At 36.7% G+C, this 20,946-nt stretch overlaps 2 protein-coding genes across 3 annotated transcripts in view; one reads left to right on the top strand and one right to left on the bottom strand.

Annotated features, from left to right (window-relative positions):
* The first annotated feature begins 495 nt into the window (after positions 1-495).
* On the top strand, positions 496-10,692 carry LOC128989907 (26S proteasome non-ATPase regulatory subunit 13-like). Its single transcript, XM_054412035.1, has 8 exons — positions 496-758; positions 3,277-3,390; positions 3,852-4,041; positions 5,447-5,583; positions 6,393-6,507; positions 8,617-8,805; positions 9,820-10,017; positions 10,521-10,692. Exons 1-8 carry the CDS (start codon positions 640-642, stop codon positions 10,617-10,619), a joined length of 1,161 nt encoding a protein of 386 aa, XP_054268010.1. The 5' UTR covers positions 496-639; the 3' UTR covers positions 10,620-10,692.
* A 1,202-nt stretch (positions 10,693-11,894) lies between these two features.
* LOC128988803 (ski oncogene-like) overlaps positions 11,895-20,946 on the bottom strand; it is a 111,516-nt gene continuing 102,464 nt past the window's right edge. For both annotated transcript variants that reach the window (XM_054410460.1, XM_054410459.1), the window contains 5 exons: positions 19,667-19,893; positions 18,482-18,635; positions 17,594-17,738; positions 16,747-16,928; positions 11,895-15,912 (listed from right to left, as the gene is read on the bottom strand). In XM_054410460.1, the coding sequence (XP_054266435.1) occupies positions 15,799-15,912; positions 16,747-16,928; positions 17,594-17,738; positions 18,482-18,635; positions 19,667-19,893 (822 nt within the window). In that variant the 3' untranslated portion in view covers positions 11,895-15,798. The remainder of the gene's footprint in view (positions 15,913-16,746; positions 16,929-17,593; positions 17,739-18,481; positions 18,636-19,666; positions 19,894-20,946) is intronic.

The raw sequence follows: 20,946 nt of genomic DNA on the forward strand, positions 1-20,946 counted from the left end.
AATCAGCTGTGGTTAGATTACATCCAGCTGATCAGCTGAGAGTACCCTATCTACACCTAGATCATCTCAAGGTCAATTTTGTCCGCAATCTGTGCTACGTCTACTAAAAGTTGGTCCCGGGCCCAGGTCTTACCATGAGTACTACGGTAATAGCTTATTCCCTATATGGGAAATTCGCTAATACACTCCAGTTAAATTTTTAGCTTATTGGGTCAGGGTCAGACTGAGCGCGCCCCACTTTCACCTCGCCGAATGGCGTCTCCCGTTGACGTTACTGCAGTTGTCAAGCCATTACTTTCATCTTGGTCCTTGGTCCACCTTTAAAGATCCAACTATAATCTATGTTGATGCCTATGTTGGTAGTATGTTTAATCTATGCTTCTTGCTAGCTAGCACGTTTGTCCAGATGTCTGAGCTGAGCTAGTGATTTTTTTTTCATTACAGTTCTTCTTCCTTTCGTTGTACTTTTGTTTTTAGAGTAAGAGAGACTGACACTAACCTAACTTGTCGTGTCGAAATTTGTTTGTCATCGTCGTAAGTGTCTACTGCTTGGATTGAATTGGAAGTTTCTTATTCTATTCTATCGAAATACCTAATTATAACTTATATTACTTGAGAATTCCTTGCTTGGTGTACACAATGGCGAGTACATCTACTGGAGCGAAAGATTTTAATGCATACCTTGCTGCTAAACAAGCTCAGGCCGACAAAGAACTATCTGCTGAATGGGCTGCCTTGGAAGAACTGCACAATAAGAAGTAAGAAACAATAACTTTACTTATGCCTATGCATGATTAGTATTTAGGCCTAAAATACTATTCACCCGCCATGCCATCTTGTTTGACGTAGGGGCCTAGTTTAGTTTGTAGATTGTAACTTATTACAAATGGCTTTAAATAAGTTAGCATAAGTTTAGTCAAGATTAGCCTACGCATGTATGGAGAATTAAATCTAAATAATCTTAACCCCAATAAATAGCATAACATGAAAAGAAAATTTTAAAGCAGACTGTGTAACAAGAACCAAGGTTCTGCGCCGGCTGAGGTGTTGCGACCCCCAAAGGTGTTGGGTTGTCTTCCACAAATCTAAGTGGGTAGGTAGATTGTTAACAAACTTGAGTTTAATACATTTCTTACTAAACTCTCCCATTTACCTTACAACTAAAATAACACGCTCACTACCGAGCGACGCACAATTGCGTCGGTTTGGAAACTTTCACAGACCAAAAGGAATCATCATAACTTTGCTTACAGCCCAACTGATAAAGGAATAACATTTCTGACAGTCCAAAAAAGAAATATCATCAGTTAAATGTACTAACTTAGTTCATTTCATATCAATCTAAATTTAATTAGTAGGCTAAGCAATAGGCCTAAATATTGTTTCACCTATTGTTTTGAGCAATTTTTGTAATACTGCATATCTACATGTCGGTCAGTCTACCGTAAGTACTTATTTATAATAAAAACCTGTAAAAAAGGTTGAAGCTCTGTTTCAATAGACCAAGCGACGCTCTTGTGGGTCGTAAAGTTTCTTGTTTAGACTTGTTTAAAGGTAGAGAGTAAACAAATATTTTAGGCTAAATACTGTTTTGGTATCAACTACAAAGTTTAGCACTTATACATCGCAGTTCAGTGATGCCGCGGAAATTTCAATGTAAACAACAATATTGCTAACTGTTGTGTGACGAACCAATCGTCATAGCCAATGATCAAGCAATGCACAAGTTGTTTGGCAGATATCCCTCTGGACTGATACAAAGAGATCAGGGTTTTAAAATAGACCGTTGCTAAGAAAAAAGCTGTTTAATACCAATGGAACACCGACACAAATGTGCGTTATCAGTAGGCTATGCTATATTTCAATGTGAGCAGCTGATGCAAATACGCGTCGGTGGTCTACTGTGAGAAACAATTAGACGCACAAATGCGTTGCTGGTCCATGCAAATTCCATATAGGCCTAATTATTGTGGTACGGTAGCGAACGTATTAACTTACACTTCCTGTTAGAGGGAACTCTCATTATTATCAATAATTTTTTTCATTTGATTGTTTTTTAAATTTTTTATTGATGGTGTAATTTATCGAAGTTTTATTTTTCTATCTCATATATCGATATTAACATATACTATCAGAGATTTGTGGATATTTATAGGCATGCACTGTTGATGCAATACTCTCTCGTGTGGATTAACGTCCGCACTAGTGAGTACTACGACTACCTGCAGTAGCCTACTATCCTGATGATTAGACCAATTCATTAATACCAAGGCAAAACTGTGGTTCGGATTCCACTATAAACTTTAAGTCCCTTAGTTGCCATTAACTGTATGGGCTATTAGTCAACAGCTGTGTCTAAGGAATATATGTAAGCCTTAGTCATTGACAAGACTACAAGATCGCGCCACTCATCCTTCACTCATTTGGGTTAAAATACATAGTCCTACATATTGATTCAAAGATTTAAAAGCTTTATTCACCATTCAATACAAAATGTACAATAGGATTTGTATCATACATTAAATAACTTAACTGCTAAAATAAATAAATTGGCGAATGGCGTCCCCATCTTAAATGATTGATTGATATCGCCATTTAGGCCTTTTCTTAGATATAGGCCTATTAGTTTTGTTTATTCTTATTTTGTTTTCGTTATTGTTTGCTAAGGTATAAGTAGGCCTAATGTATTTTACAATATAAAGTTTTGATTCATGAAAAAAAAAATAAAAAAATGTTTACTACTTGTTGTACCAATCGCTGATATATCATTTATTAAGATAGTATTGATATATCAAAAAATAAAATATTGATAGGCCTATATTGAAAAAAATCATCAATAATAATGAATGTTCTCTCATAATAACAGGAAAGTACGCAGTAGACTCTTAGTAATCTGGCAGATATAGGACCGTGATACTGCCGGATTACTGGAATGTCATCAATAAAAACACTTCAAACACACAAAACTTGCCTGAGATGTTAATGATTTTGCTGCGATCGCGCCATACGACGATGACGTTTCCATGACCGTGGGAGTCATTGAGGATGTCTACACGGCCACTTGGATCGCGGAAGATTACACCCATCAAAAGACACCAATTACTGGATTACTGGAGTGACGGAGTGGAGCAGTGCCAGATAATAGAGTGTCTACTGTAGTTGTTTTGTTAGTTGATGTAATTAGTTATGTTATTATAGCCTTTAGGTAGTTTGGTACTATCAATTACTGTAATAGCAATGATGTTATAACTTAAGCTGTTACTTCTTATATTACAGGCTATGGCATCAACTGACATTGAAACTTCGCAGTTTTGTCATGAACCCAGCTTTGCAAAAGGGAAATGAACTCATCGATCTATACCAAAACTTTATTCAGGGATTTGAAAACAAGTAAGTGTGGTAAAAATCATAACTGTTATCCCGTACTAAAGAATGGGTTAGGCCTACCTATACACAGATTAACTTATTTAAAGTTGTAAAACCCAATTGAATATTTTTAATGGTTTTGAGAAAAACATTTGAATTGTTTGCCAGTAATAAGTATTGAAGTTTATGTTAATAATTTTGGTACTAGCCTAACCTTTGCCAATTTATACAACCTTACAAACTGTGGAGATTTATTTAATCTCAATGAAACTCCAACTTTGCAAAAAACTGCAGTATATATACAATCTTGGTCTTGAGGGTCGACTGCGTCATTTGGTTATGTATGCTACACTACGTACAGAAACCATTGACAATTTGGCCACATAACAGAAGTATTTGGCCAAATATCTAGGCTGAAGTCACATTGTAGTTTTAGTTGCCTACTGTTTTTGGTGTCAAACTAAATCTTACTTTTATTATTCAAGGATCAATCCGCTGGCTTTGGTAGAAATCATCGCTTTCATCGTTCCCAAGATCTCTGACCCTAAAGAAGCAATCACCTTCCTGGAAACGACTGAGCCAAAAGTCAAGCAGAACAGTGAAGCCGTCTCACTATGCAAGGTCCTCGAAGGCCAGATATTTCTGGAGAAGTTGAAGGACCAGGTGGCGACAAAGGTAGATTAAACAGCACACTTTCTAATAGATTTGCGTGGCTAATGTGTATAAGGGCTATACAGAGAGCGAGTTTATGGAGGTTTTGATTTACACTGAGAATTTCACTGCTGTCTTAAGGGTATCCAACTGTCCTTAACATAGGGTTTTAATAGGTCTTGGTTTAAGAAAACAGCGTCTTCTTACATATTGAAACTTAGCCATGCATTGTGAACTTTGGATTCATCAAACTTGCCCTAGATAGGAAGCGTAGTGTTATAGTCTATGATAAGCTTTCTCCGGACCACTGGGGAGGGTCGGGTCTGATAATCCATCTATTGTCCAACCCCCGAGGCGGCTCGACCATCATTATTGCCTCTCGGCGGCACTCAGTGGGGATCCCAATACCATAAATAAATTTTTTTAATGAATATAGCCTAAATAATTGAAAATAATTGTTATATTGAGATTTACCAAATTTTTTAAAAACCGATTTTTAATAATTTAGTACCTACATTGGTAATCAAATGGTCGGTAAAAATTGCCCGGTTTACGACAAATTTTACATCAAATTTATAGAAATTTGAAGGTGAATCTCAATAAAATAATTATTTTCAATTATTTTGGTTTTATTAAAAAAATTGATTTATGGTATTGGGTTTCCCACTGAGTGCGGCCGAGCGGCAATAACGAGGGTCGAGCCGCCTCGGGGGTGGAAAATAGACAGATTATCAGACCCGACCCTCCCCAGTGGTCCGGAGTAAGCTTGTCGTAGACTATAGGCTTCAGTGTATTCTAGGTCTTATAGAGGAAGGCCTACATTTAGGCTGGGCAATTTAGGAAGGGGTTTTGTTGGTATTAGATTGGAAAAAGCCAATGTACACCAACTATAGTTTCTATCACTAGTATTATAGTATTCTCTTGCATCAATATATGTAAGAAGTTAAATATAAGTGTTCCACTCGCTTGGTTTTGTTTAACTAAGAAAAATGTATGTTCTTATTAGCTGTAAGAGGATCAAGTAAATTTTTAATATTAATTAACTTGTACTTCCTCCTCCCCAGTTGCGCAATCTTTGCTGTGTACTACAATCACAATAATTTAGCGTTTAAAAAATCGGTTCAGTCTTGGTCTTGATGTTTCAATTTAGTACTCGTTCTTGCTCTCTTGAGCTTTAAGGCTAGGCTCGACCCGTCTAAAAAATCAATCAGCTCACAAATATCTAAAAAAAATTGTTTTTATCTGCATCCTCCTTTTGGTTAGTGATAAACCTGCCATTGAGTTAACCTCTCTGGTTACCCAGTATAATTGTTTTGGTCATACAAATTGTATGGTCAGTTCAATTTTAATGACAACCTAATGTGAGAAAGTTTGTTTTATTTTGCTGATAATATAGGTATATTTCTATAATTTTTGTATGTTTTGTCAGAAAATAATCGAAGATGTTGAGAAGATCTTGGACGATGCTGATGGTGTAACGTCTGTCCATGGTAGATACTATCTCTTGGCCAGTCAGTATTACAGGCTGCAAGGCAAACATGCTGAATACTACCGCACAGCTCTCAGGTATGCAGTCTCTTCACATCACCTCTAATAATTGAGAACCAAATCGTATCCTACAATCATTTACTGGATTGTTATCTGGGATATTGAGGTGTAAATATTCCAAAAAAAATTTAGTAGGTAATTGATTTAAACCATCTTTCATGACCCATTCAAAATTGAATCTCAACTACCCTCAATCTCTCAGGCACTCCCATAATATTATTGTATTTTTTGAACAATTATCATTGTTCTACAATGATCTATTGGAGCATTCTAAGGGATATTAGGTTTATAATATTTAAAAAATACAGTAGTACATTAAAAAGCTTTAAACTTCATCTTATTAACCTTCAATTTCTTGTTCCTAATCATCATTCAGGCACTCCTATAAATATTTTAGGTCCCTTCATGCTCAATGTCCATTACTAATGAATATGAATATTTCCCAACAAAGGGATTGGCTTAAAGATTCTGCACGTGAACTTCCTTATAGGCTAACAAATATTATTTCATATTACTATTTAAGTTTTAACTGTTTTCAGAAAACATTTTTTTTCTCCCAAATTAGGGAGAATATATCAGTTGATCTTGATTACTAGTTTATGTATTCAAGAATTTGTATGTTAATCTTTTAAAATTCAATTTAAAAGTACATTTTGTATCTTTCTTGTAGCACCCTAAGTACTCTGAGCTTAATGCTAGACATGTGAGGCATGAGTTTGAGTATTTAAAAATATTTGACCTCTCTTTAGAAAAGAATTGAAGAAAGTTACTGGACAGTTTACTCCAGTAGAGATATTTTCCATTCATATTTCTATTGTTTTTGTTAGATACTTGGGATGTGTGGAGCTCTCTGAGTTGACCAACAGTGATCAAGTCCAACATGCTTTCTTCCTCGGTCTTGCTGCGTTGTTGGGCGAAGGAGTCTACAACCTCGGGGAGTTGGTAAGATCTCTGTTGTACATAATCAAAGTTTTATGATACAATTAATAACTTCCTTTACAAACCGGTTCTCTTAGAAAATAGATTGCTGCAAAACAAAAGTTGTATACTGGTACTTCTAAAAACTTAACAGTACACCTAGGAGTCTTGCCAATCCAACATGGCTAATCCGAACCATTTGTTTAGGTGTAAAGTTAACTGTATTTAAATGTGAAACAATTAAATGTATTCTAAATTATTTTTTCATCCAATTGGGAAACCAAGAAAGGTGGGAATTTTACCTGAATTTTGATGATAGAGAAAAGGTCTGTGAATTCTGGGAAGTTTGGAATAATTGACAATAACCTACAGCCAAACGTCTATTTATTAGCTGAATTTCATTGGTTTTCTTTCGAAATCTTTGTGTAATATGATAAAAAGAACGCGATCACAATAAAAAGCTCCTATGTGTTGCCACAATTACGGTAGGAAAATATATTTTTACGTTAGAGGGAGACAAACGTGGGTAGTGCTGTGATCGTGGGAAATTAACACGATGTTGCTGTGATTGCAGAAGACAATCATGGTGTGTTGTGATAGTGGGAGCAATATAGCCATTTTATAGCAAGTCAATGTGTCAAAGTCGAATCCCAATGTCAGACGACTAGTAACTTGTCGACACAAAATTATCGTACTGATTCTGGTATTTCAGATTTTTTTTAAATATTTTTTTGTAAGATCATTATTTACTTCTTACATGACATTATTCAATGTTTTAGTGGGGTTTAAATTCAAATTTGCTTGTAGGCCTATCCATTTAAATCACTCCAATGCCCATAATTACTTAGTGTGTTAAAGACGTATAAACTGGGATTGTTAAAGTATCAAAATCAATCCATGTACAGGGAGCGGCAGAAATATCTGACGGTTTTCAAGCGAGTACAGTCCGGCAGCCGAGTGGAGGAGGGTGGTGGGAAGCGGCTCATTCTCAAGGCCAAGTGACCCCATTTTAGTCGCCATGGAGCAGTGGACCGGTATACATCGCGCGTTTGTCGTTGAGGCGTATTTTAAAAATGGTGATTCTGTTGTTGATATGCAACGTAAGTTTCGAAGGCATTTTAATGTGGCTCGTGGGGAACCTATCCCATCCCAAAACACCATCAAATTGTGGGTGGATACCTTTAGAACCACAGGATCAACTGCGAAACGTAGGCCTACAGGCCGTCCAAGGTCAGTGAGGACGCCGGAGAACGTGGAGCGAGTGCGACAAGCTATGCTAACGAGCCCGCATCACCCGGCGCGTAGACAAGCTGCTGCTCTTGGCATGTCTGAGCGCTCTATTCGACGAATTTTGCTGTAGTTTTTGGACGATTGCTATTTTATATGGGTGAAAGTGAAGGTCTGAGTGCAAAATTCGTCGAATAGAGCGCTCAGACATGCCAAGAGCAGCAGCTTGTCTACACGCCGGGCGATGCGGGCTCGTTAGCACAGCTTGTCGCACTCGCTCCATGTTCTCCGGCATCCTCACTGACCTTGAACTGCCTGTAGGCCTACGTTTCGCAGTTGATCCTGTGGTTCTAAAGGTATCCACCCACAATTTGATGGTGTTTTGGGATGGGATAGGTTCCCCACGAGCCACATTAAAATGCCTTCGAAACTTACGTTGCATATCAACAACAGAATCACCATTTTTAAAATACGCCTCAACGACAAACGCGCGATGTATACCGGTCCACTGCTCCATGGCGACTAAAATGGGGTCACTTGGCCTTGAGAATGAGCCGCTTCCCACCACCCTCCTCCACTCGGCTGCCGGACTGTACTCGCTTGAAAACCGTCAGATATTTCTGCCGCTCCCTGTAGAAAATTTGAGAAAATAAAAATTCAAAATTAAATTTTTTTAACTTTACGTGTTAGTTCAAGATTCAATTTTCTTGAATCCTCCCATCACTACCATTTACATTCTTAAAAATTACGATACTGTATGCTTTACTTAATCCAAGCAATTTGGTACCTAATTCGAACAGAGTCCGGTTCCAATTGATTCTGACGAATAGGATTCAGGTGTTCAGTTGACGCTTAACCTAAAAGTTGTTAAGTATTTTGTTAAATCTGTTACTTTTATGTTGTCAGCTTGCTCACCCAATTTTGAACACGCTGAAGACGACGGCCAACGCTTGGCTGGTGGAACTGTTGTTTGCGTTCAACACAGGAGACATTGCAAAGTTTGAGAAGATGAAACCGCAGTGGGAAACCGTTCCAGACTTGGCAGCTCAGGAGATCAAGCTACGTCAGAAGATCTCACTGTTGTGTCTCATGGAGGTAACTTACTTATACAGGGTGCGGCAAAATTGAAAATACCAATCTATTTTCTACTGCACACTGTTCAGTAACAGGTCATGTGAGGGTGGCGGGGGTAAGCTCGTTGGAAAACCTATACTTTGCTATTATGTAGTCATAGAGCAATTGTCGCCTGAGCTACGTGGGTTTGTTATCAAGTTGTTTAATAAAAGTTATGATTCATTCATTGCAACTCAGAGGCAGTTCCGTGCATTCCTTCAATTAAGTCAACATGGAGAAGTTCTGTCGGTAGCACAATCATGTGGTGGATTAATAACTTTACAACAATGGCATCTGCGTTCAAAAATAAGTTGACCGGACGCCGGACAACTAATATTCGATAGATTTAGTGTTGCTGTCGAAAACAGTCCTCGTAACCCCACCTAAAAACAGCGACTGCTTTGAACATGTCTGACCACACAGCTACACGAATTTTGGGGTTCGACCTTATTACTCATCTCTACAGATTAGTTTTTTATTAATCTGTTTTATTATTTTTTTTTTTTTTAAGAGGTTGGTGGCCTCTTTTAACCTTGCATATTGCCCGTCCACATAGACTACAGATCTTTGCGTGGAACGTATCCAGCAAAGCAAGGGGTGTGCCGGTACAGTACAAAGGTGAACTGTACTGATAAAATGCTTGTGGCATGACCAGGATCCGAACCCATGACATCGCTGCCTTGAGCCCGAAGTTTTGATTTGGAAAGCTCCTTAAATCTTTAACTTAGTAAATTATTGTACCAATTAATGTTTTGGGAATCCTTAATTGTTAATTTAGGAATGTGAACCTCACTAACCACCAATATGCCAATCTCTAACCTTGACTTAAATAAACGTTTTTTATGAAAGTCAAACTCGCAAATTAATATCATACAAGTTTGTTAAAACAAATTTTGCGATAGTGTCTGGTTAAAATTACTGAGATCAGAGTACATAATCCAGCTTCAGTTTTGTAATATTTTGATAGTAAATTGTGAAGATAATGTTTTTCCCCAGATGACCTTCAAGAGGCCAGCCAATGACCGGGAGTTGACGTTCGCTGAGATCGCCCGTGAGACCCGACTGCCTGTCAAGGAGGTTGAGTTGTTGGTGATGAAGGCTCTAGCGCAGGGTTTGGTGCGCGGCGCAATAGACCAGGTGTCCAGCAGTGTGCACATGACTTGGGTACAGCCCAGAGTGCTTGATACTACTCAGGTAATTTGTAGGCTAAACATCTATATATTATTAATAGGCAAGCATGTTTCTTTAAAACCTTATTTCTCAGCTTGTGTTCATCGCAGGGAAAATCTTAGCATACTGTTAGAAAGATATTTTCCTGTAGATGTACAGAATCCCTTTAAAAAATGCTGTAGTTCTTTTGAACGTGATTACACCTCTGGAATGCCTGAATACGCGAGTTTGGAGTTCTAGTTTTTCAAAAATTTCTGGGGGGAGGGCCACCGGACCCACCCCCTGCTGATAGTCAGCAATCAGTTACATACCTCGCAGACCCCCCTCATGAGTGCAGACCTTGACGTCATCCATCCCCCCCCCCCCCCAAAGCCACGTTCTAGTTACGCCACTGACGTTAGGCATGTATCTGTAATAGTCTAATTTAACAGATACATAATAAATTTTAATTTTTAAATGATCAACAAACGAGTTAAAACTAATCACTTGTTTTATTTCTTACTCCTGACTTTCTCAATGTGTTTCAGCTTTCTTCAATGGTCAACAGATTGAACTTCTGGTGCAGGGATGTCAAGAAAATGGAGTTGCTTCTAGAAGACAAAGGTCATGATTTTCTTACGCTTTAATGTCCCAAAATATTTTTGTATTAATTTTGCTAAGTTATTAAACTATAAATAAAATGTAAAATTATTTTCTTTATCCTTTTGGAGTTTTGATCATTCTTACTTACAAGACTGAGAAATGAAAGTTGGTAAACCTTCATCTCTTTTGAGGAGTCAATGGATTGCTATTTTCATATCAAATGGCTTATTATCAATTTTAACATTGAATTGAAGAGGGTTAAAATTTGACAAATGTCTTGGTCATGTACTCCTACAACATGGTGAACGTAATACTTTTTTAAATACATATATTCGGAACACTAGGCCGGCTACACTTACAATTCAAAGACTTGACGCAACTAGCCGTTGTCCAGTTTGCGACTTTGGGGTGGCTGATAGTCAACGACATACAGTTCTGAACCCTCCCTGAAATTATCAAGTAAAATATATAGGTTAATTAGGTGAACCCCAGTTCAGATATGATCATAGATTTTCAGTTATGTGTCTCTATTTGAGGTCTCCCTCCAATAACAACAATACAACAATTCTTTTTACTCTGCCTGAAAGCTTAAGTTTATTAAGTGATGAATCTCCTCCATATCACGATAAAATCTTAAACATCTTTAGCAAACTCGGTGAAATCTAAAGCATCTCTGGAGTCTCGGCGAAATCGTAAACGTCTTCCACGGACAAAGTCAAGAATATCCTCCGTAGTCACTGATAAATCAAGAACACCTACAGCGGTCATGGCACTTAATTTTCTTCAGTCACAGCAAAATTGAGTACATCTTGAATGTGTGGTCTCTGATAAATCGTGAAAGCTATCCTGGTCACAAAATAATTGTGAAAATCTGAAAACCTTGAAGGTTGCTGGTTTGATTCCAAGCAAGATGTTTTCCAGACCAAGATCCCATTTGTCATTGGGCTATGAATTAATGATGCCATCTAACAAAAAGGTCCACAGTAGATAGTAACAAGACCAGTTTCCTTTCAAATGTAAAAAATAATGCCATTGACGTAGGAAACACAAAAAAACAACGCCATTGGCGTAGAAAACACAAAAAAAACAACATAAGTTTGTTCATTGTTAATGGAAAATCCCATTATATTTTGAAGGTCTTCGCAAATAAAAATAATTATTTCAGTAACTTATTGTATCCATTTGAAAATTATGGCCATCTAAAGTTTTAATAGAATCATCACAAAAACAATTAACCATATCGAAAAGGCATACAGACCTTGATACAAACCTTTTCTACAACTATCAATGATGCTGGTAAAAGGTAAAATGAAAGACGGTTTTCAAAATGGGGCAAAGTTTAATTCAATAAAATTAAGTTGTATCACAGGTACCACAACGGGGAGGTCCTCACTAAAAACAACTTTGGTTGCATAAAATACTAGACAAACTAAACAATTCATTAGTTTTGGAAAGAAGAATAAATAATATTAAAAAACTGAAGTAAAGTTTGCTTGTCAATCGTGTATCGTTCTATGACTTAACCTTCATGGCAAATCGTACTATAAAACTCGTTATTGAGGTATTTCTTTACATTTCTTTATGCCCATCGTTATGGGTAAAAATCGTTACTATTAATATAAATTAATAAATATGTACATAGTCAACCCTCTCGCTAGCAAGCGTCAAAAGCTGAATTGGCACAAACTAACAGACAAATGAAATTAACACACAAATAATACAATAGCAGTGTCTCTTTAAAAATATATACTAATCATATAAAGTTTTTAACTATACAACAACAATAAAAAAACAGCGTTTTCACAAAAGAACGAGACTCGGAAACTTGAACACACGTGGTTTCTTAGAGATTTCCGATTGGAAATTAGGCTCAGTCAGTCACATTCTAATTGCGTTAAAAAAAGGCTTGACTTTCGGTTCGATAACAATATTTATGCATCGCTCGATACAAACTCGTAACATTCTGACGCTTACTTTCGAATGACCGTCCCACCAAATACTAACAAGCTCAAATTTCTCCCTAAACTACAAAAATACCCCTCGTAAAAATTCCATCACAGCCCGCTTACTTCTCTTTTCCGTCGCTTCTACATTCGAACCTCGCTCGGAAATAAATAAATGAAAACTAAAAAACGATTAGTCATTTGGAAAGATATAAAGTTATGGTACGAGTGGTTACACCGGCTGACTCGGGTCGTCTTCAACTGCTATTTACAGGGTCAACACTAATAAACAATATAAAAACAACGTACCCAAAAAGGGCATTTCTATACTAAGAATTCTTATATCAATAATCAACTTTATGTACACAATAGTCATAAACAAAACAAAGCAAGATCTGTATTCACTAACACATAAAACAACGGCTTCAGTAGGGTCCGGACTATACGTGCCACTCTACCTGTTATGGTTAATGCTACGTTACAGTTACGGCTTGCTGCTTGCCACAGCTACTAATAACTATACCTGATAATCTGCCTACAACATACTACAGCAATCTTTTTCTGTTTGTGCTGTTGAGCTGCCAATTCACCAATTACAACTAAATTCCCAAAAATTCATTATTGTTTACATTAAAAATCTGTACTATTTTAATTTGTAGCTAAACAGTTTAAAAACTCGGTAAAAATGTAAAATAATTACAGTAACTCTACAAAAAGTCAGCAATTAACAATCTGTGAGGAACTGTAAATAAAACAACCCAATTTCATTAAATTTATTAAATCAAAAGGTTAAAAATTGAATCGGTGAATTGCTACTCAAAAGTACAAACTCTAACTTCTAACACAAGGTCAGGTACAAGTTGAGTGGGGAAGCATGGCTATTGGCTAGTGGCTATCTGTGGCTATTGAGTTGAGTGGGAAGCATGGCTATTGGCTAGTAGCTATCTGTGGCTATTTCTCGTGGTGCTGGGGTTTAGATTATACACAGTCTAGCTCGGGCAATCTACTTTGGATCTGTCTTTTCAGCAAAAAACTTAAGAGAAATTTATACATGATGGGAGTGAAGCGTTGAACATTTATCTGAGCCGCGGGAAACTCGGAAGGGAAAATCAATAAATTTAGCGATTAACTAACCGTACACAGATCGGACACGACTTTACCGTTCAAACCCGTCATGTTTATGACCGGTTGGCAGTGAACGACTACCTCAGGTACACAGTATCTACAGATATATACACAAACAAGCTGATTGAACCCAACTTAACTTTAGACCGCAGTTCAAATAGCACCGATGTAAAGCTGAAGAAATGAAAATAAATTGACTTTTGTTTCTAAAGGTCTGAGATCACAAATAATATGACGCCAGCTACCAGCAATGCTACGACAATGTCTCGTCATCACGTATGTCATGAGACAAATATAAATATTATATTTACTTATATATTTACAAAGATTAACACAAGTGCGGAAGGCCGCGACCTATGCAGATTTGTACTCTCAATTAAAATACATTAATGTAGCCATTTTTCTTCTATTTAGATAATTTTCACATCTTTGATTCGTCTAAAAAAAGTAAATCGTACTGATTATGTTGTATGGATTGGTGACCAAGTCAGCAATGTTTGTCACATACAAAACTACTTCAAAGTGCTCAAAGAAATGCTGTTTGATTTTGGTGTTTAAAAACAGCCAGGTAATTCAGTTATACAGTATGTAAGTAAAGTATGTTACCGATTTTTAAGGTGCAAAAATTAATTAAAAATAAATAAATTGGTTATCAAATTTTTCTTTGAGCACTTATTGAGCATTTCATTGGCTTTTCAGTACAAGCTACTCTTGCTTCACAAACAATAAACATAATATTTCAACATTCAGATAATAATTAACAATACAATGACACAATAAGTCAAAATGTCTGATTACAATGTTACAACTTTGGCAGTATCGATTAAAATACTAATTAAACAAACTTATGCTTTTGGCAGTATGCTGGCTAAGCTTATGTTTATGCTTATTAATTTACAAGCTTTTGAAGATTGCATTTAGTCAACACTGATAAAAGGCAAAGAATACGGAATACCAATAACATTTACCACATAATTTCTAGTTAATTGTCTGGATGCAATTTATACGATATCAATAAAATCCTCTAAGTCAATAAATTAATCACAATAAATGTGTAACTACAAATTTATTACAAGGAAATTTAATTTAAACTTTTCAAAGAAGGTATCTGATAAAAAATCTACATATATTAAAATATATCGTTATTGTACATTCAATTATTACATTTTTGAGAATACAAAAAACCAAAGTTATAATTAATTATTGGAAGGCACAAAAAAGTATTTGAGCGGTTTATCTAAGCATTTTAATAATGATTTTTATAATAATTTTGGCAGGCTCACTAAGATGGTTTAGATAGCTTACTCACCATGATTTTGATTTATATAAATGGATATATAATAAGCTTACGGTTTTCATAATTTTAGGGATTTATAATTTTTTTCTTAAAGGTCACATTATTCTACCCAGAGTAATCTTTGGGCACAAAAAAATAACTCGAAATAGTTAAATTAGGTAAAGCTTGCTCCTAAAGTCTCGTACATACCAACTAAATAAAATATTAAAGTAAATTACATTGAATGTAATAAAATAATAATATGTGACTATTCTCTGGTAAATTAGTTTTACATTCGACTCTTTCTCTAAGAGTCAAATGATAAATAATAAAAATGACAACAATATATAATTACAAGGTATAATACAATGACAATATTTAGTAATTTTTATAAAAGAAAAATGGCAGTTATTACCCTTAAAATGATAAGAAAAGTTTGAAGACTTTTGCTCAAGATCTAAGGTCCTTACATTTTTCAGCAACAAGGTAAAATAAGGAACTTATCAAAAGTTTGTCCAAAGAGGGTTTTTTTCTAGCCTAATTCTATAAACTGCTAGCAGATTCAATAAATAATTTATACAAAAAAATGTAGAAACATATTACAAATTATTTTAAAAAAGAAATGTTATCTGCGACATAGCAGTAAAATGTCTCCAACAACAAAAGTAAGGATCCAAAGTCAAGCAAGAGTCTTGCGGAAGAAATAAAATCAATGTTCTGTTGTTAACTGGTCCTTATCTAAGCAATGCTATCACAGACTGGGATAGTAGATAAGAAAATGGAAGGAAATTTGACAAGTTAACAACAAACATTTAGAAAAGTTCACATTTGTACACGTTATTAAGAAATAGTAGAAAACATGATGAGTGAGAAGGAACTTCACTGGGGTTCAGTTTTGACTATGGCGGGGGAGGTGATGACAGAGACGGGGCTACTGCGGGGCAGCTCAGGTACTGCGGGGGAACTCTTCAACTCCTCACACTCCTTGGTGAACTACAACAAGCAACAAATTGACTGCTAGAGAGGAAAGTAACTGTTAAGGTGAATATTATCTTTGTCTTATACATACTGTAGTAGAAAATCCAACCAACCATTTGTACCAGTGGACATATTGAAGCCAATTCTATATTCTAATAGAATATATTTGTACAACCCAAAATGTGTGCTACTGTCTTTGCACTAAGTTTTTGTTATTTTGATAGTTTATACGACAAAATACCGGTATGCTATAGTTGCTAAGCTTGGTTAAAAAGTTTGTATATTCCAAACAAATCAGTAATTCACACCAATTCACTAGTGATGGTGGCTTTACGTAATTATTTTTTTATTTAAAATCTTACTAAAACATTCACAACAGGATCGAAAAGGTAACTTTTTGACTCTCAGTTAGGATGTATATATTAGATTAGATTTCAAAAGCCCAGACACACAACAGTGTGTATTTTACGAGTGAAGGATGAGTGTTGATTGAATGACATGACAGCTGTATGTATGTTACGGATTAATATCAGCTGGCATTTATCCAGGGGCATTAATAAAGCAAATGATCACTACAGATAACGATTCCAGTCTTAAACCATCAAAACTGACTTATCAGGATCAGAACGGTAACCTTAAATTATTTTACAAAAACTTCACCCACTGACTACTCAGTTAAAGCAATGTTTACTTTTTAATAAATTTGAGTAATATTTTGGATAACAATTTTCTTTAAATAATGTAATTTCATATAAGCACTAAATCAGTTAAGAGGATACAAGCCTAGTCGTTTTCCTTTTTACAAAGCCAGGAGGGCATTTCTAACTTTTTGAAGGGTGATTGACTTACCCTCTGCAGTTGTTTGCGCAGTTGGTCGTTCTCTTCTCTCAGTCTGCGATTGTCCGCCTCTACCCGGTCTAACCGCACGGCTAACCTCTCCACCAATCCGATCACTCGCTGTCTCGTCGCCTCCTTCGCGTCACTCAGCGCATCCAGTACGGCTGCCACCTGCTCCACCACGCTACCGACCGCTAAACAAAAACATGTCAAATTGTTGATTACTCTTTTTATTACATTTTAATCAACCAATAAAATTTACATGAGGTAGCTCATTAATTCATACAGTTTAAGGCTACCTATCTCTGAACTACAGAAGCGTCGTAACACAGCACAAGAGCTATGAGGGGTTTTTTACACAAGAAACATTATCTGAGCCCCAGCACAGTAGTTATGCACTGTAACTAAACCAGCAGCCTTACTGCCAACGGCTTACTGCTAAAACGGGCTGCCATTTTGATCCAGAGTGGGATGGATTCTAGACCTGGCTGATTTTTGTCGGCTACCTATCAATGAATGATACCTTTTAGCAAAAGGTCGACGTTTGATACTGACATTGCCAGGGTTTGTACCATTCGTTTACATAAAACTTGCCCTTTATGAAAAGCCACACACAAAAGCAAAATTAACAGCATTAAGGGTTCAATCCTGCCATGTTTATAGCTATGTGAAATTGTTGTAACCCAGCTCACCTTCACTCCCATCCATACAGAAAAAAGAATGATAGCTCTCTAAAATGAGCATAACTTTCTCTGTATTGTAGAATGTTTTAATCTTTACAAAATCTACAAGAATGTTCTAATTGAATGTATTCAGCAAATAAAAACGTCATGTTTTCCGCTAAAGGTATTTTCCTCACCATTCTCGTGGTTGTTGGTCTCGGAAGCGCTGTCCTCGGTGTCCGTACTCAGCTCTATCTCGGAGTTGAATAATGCAGTGGGTGTTGCGGGTGGTTCTTGTTTTGGCGCTAACAACGGCCTCTTCTCCTTCCCCTCTGTGACTGGCTGGAAAAGAATAGTCTGGTGAGGAAAACAGCATACCAACAATCAATTCAAAGATGTCAACATTAATTTCAAAATATTTCTGCAAAAAATATTTTATCAATTTCAACTAGCAAGGGGATTTGATTAAATGATTTAAACTATCCTTATTCCAATTGTTTTCTTTGCTTGCAATTAAATAACCGAGTTTATAAGACATCCAATGGGAATACTCTGTTGAAAGTACTATCTTTGACTATTAATACAACTTTTGTATCCAATAGTCAATGGTACTATGAAATCTTTAGATTACAGCTGAGAGCTGACACACCATCACTAACATGAGTGATCAAAATGGTGAAAAAACTACAAGTCACACCCCCATAAACCATATACTTAAAATGTTCGTCATGACGAGAAACCTTGCGCAAAATTAACCATTATTTTATAAATTGCCCTATAAAGTCGTAATTGCTTTCCAAAGGGAACTTTCCATTTACCTAATGTTAAAAATATCTCAGCTGTTATTATTTGTTTGTATTACCATTACTGTATTCTGCTTTGTTTATTTCAGCTTAACCAATCGATAGTTTTATTAATACTTATGTAGTAAACGGGGTGGAGCCCGTGGGTAACAGCTAGTTATTTTAAAGCCCATAAATGACAGCTGGGTCCAGTTTCAAAAGGAAATATTTTACCAGAATAAAACCATCAATCTTCTAAATACCAGGCAAATATTATATCTTGTATATTTCAGCTAAACTAACCTCTTGCTTTGGAACTGAGTCGTGCCTATGAGCTGGTGGTGCTAGGGCAACATTGGGCTGGAAGTTGCTCTCAAATTGTTCCATCTGGGACAGCGGAACAACTCTCTCAGGATGGAGCAGGACAGGCGGGTCGTGGCTTAAATACGCTGGAACACTGGAACAGAACCATCAGATAAGTCTTTAACAACAAAACATGATTCTCATAAACTTTGTTGGATTTGGGCTAAAGCATTGTTTTGATAGTGTGATTCTTTATCACCTGATCACGAATGGTTTGAAATATACATTTTGAATCCTTAGTATCTTGTGTTCCAGTTTTGTCTGTATGCAAAATCCTTGGGTTATAAAATGTTTGTTTCATTGTTTTATGAATAATACTATCCAGGCCAAGGTTTATGGTAAATAGCACCTCCTAACTAAAATCCTCCTTACTGGGCAAATTATTGAAATTAAAGTATCTGGAAACTAGTGTAACGCCATTTGAAGGTTATAATACTGATTAAGAATTGTGTATTTTATATTTTTTAGCAAATTAATCAAAAAAATATTGGCATACAAACTTGTTGGGAAGTCAGTGCCCTTACAAATGTGGCACTCTGGGCTAGCTCAGTCAGCCCATTTAAAGAGTGGGTCCTTATAATATTAGTATCTAATTTTGAATCTCAAATTCGTTATATGACCATGAAGACACTAAGAAAGTAGAAAATGTTTTCGTCGTATTGAGTAGTTGTTACAATGGAAGAAATAATATCATTGTGTTTTTATTCCAACACTTCACTCAAGCTAGTCAAATTTATGTTTACCATTAGAAAATGTAATTTGCCATTCACAAGATATACAAATTGTCCTTTGTTTTCCTACTTAACTTGTATGGTCTAGTAGAAACTCGGGATCAAAGTTTTTGGGCAGGCATTAATTGCGCCAACTGCTCAAGGGAGCCACCCGATACGTTCCTTAACTAAGCAAAGTGGCGGCCCTCTTTGACTGTATAATTGAGTAGGTTTGGTTAGGTTAGATTAGGATAGAATAGGAGGTTAGGAGAGGATGACATGTAAACAAGGAGATTGCTTCTGCCTGCAACTCACCCCTACCTTGGGCTTGGTGCAATTAAGGAACTCTTTGGTGCAATTATTGCACGACCAAGTTTTTTTTTACCAAATTTTATGAACTCTTTTGTCTACTCACTGTTTGCTTTCTTTGCTCAAGGAGGGCCAGGGTCTCCACGCGCCCATGTTCCTGGCCCAGCTCTCGTACCAGTTGTTGTAGTAGTGGAATGCATCGTAGTGCTGCAGGTACACTGCCGCCGCTGACGGACTGAGTAGCCCGCTGTCCTCCAGCTTAGCTCTCTTGCAAGACACCACCTCATCCTCCTCTATCAACTTGTCTCCCACCACCTCCAGACACTCCTCGATCTGTAACAATACATGGACTGTTACCAAGAGCACCAGGCTACACCTATATTCAGAGGATGAAAAAGAAATAAGTAGATTACTGACAAAGATTTAAGGTTTCTTTGGCCAGGGCAGTTCAATAAAAGTAGGTTGATAATAGCTCCACAACTTGTCAAATCACATAGACTTACTAAATTTGGAAAATCTTTTACATGAAAGTGATATTATCGATTTCCTTGAGAGTTTAATTAGACTGCAATGAGCTATTAGATTGTTAAATTTAGATGATGGATAGGCTATAATTAATATTTTCTATTTAAAGTTTAACTAGTGCATTCAAGCTTGATAGTTCTAATTCAGATGTTATGTCAATTGCAATCCCAAGATTTTTCTGATCCAAATCTCAAGATTTTAACAACTCTCCTAGTGTACTATTTCACCACCATCTTAGCAGTTCCAATCTCAGGATATCAATCAAACAATTCCGGTCCCAGGGTTATGACCACTTCAATCCTAGGATTTCAACTATTCCAATCCAGAGATTCCAACAACTAATACACCTGGATTTTGACCACTTCGATATCTTTTTAGCTCCAAAAATGATTCAGTACAGTTCACATCCTAACTTGAAAAATTACTCCAATCCCGACATTTCGACATGGATTTTTGGGACTTAACTCCCCTCACACAAGATGTAGGTTGCAGCAATGACTGCTTATCAGGACTTAATCCCAGTCCCAGGTAAGTCTGGGGTGATAAGCTCAATATCAGGGCTGTTATGAGAGGGAGGGGGCTGTACTAGGTCAAGGGCAGCTAGCTCCCCGCGTCGCGTTGTTCATTCATGGTTGCCATGACGACGGTCTGGTACCACCCCTACGCGACGTCTGCTTCCCGCCACCCCGGGACTGCATAGCAGGTGCGGCTGTCTGCTACTGAGATACATATATCTCGGACTGTGGACATCCAACCGAAACCAAATGTTCATAATGTAAGTTGACACACATGGACAGTTTACCCCAAATAGAACCCAGCTAAGCAAGTTTTCTAAGGGACTGTAATGTAGCTAGAAAGGTA

Source organism: Macrosteles quadrilineatus, unplaced genomic scaffold (genome assembly GCF_028750875.1).
Source record: "Macrosteles quadrilineatus isolate MER2022 unplaced genomic scaffold, UCM_ALF_1.0 Scaffold_3__2_contigs__length_128488019, whole genome shotgun sequence".
In the NCBI taxonomy this organism is placed as follows: Eukaryota; Metazoa; Arthropoda; class Insecta; order Hemiptera; family Cicadellidae; genus Macrosteles; species Macrosteles quadrilineatus.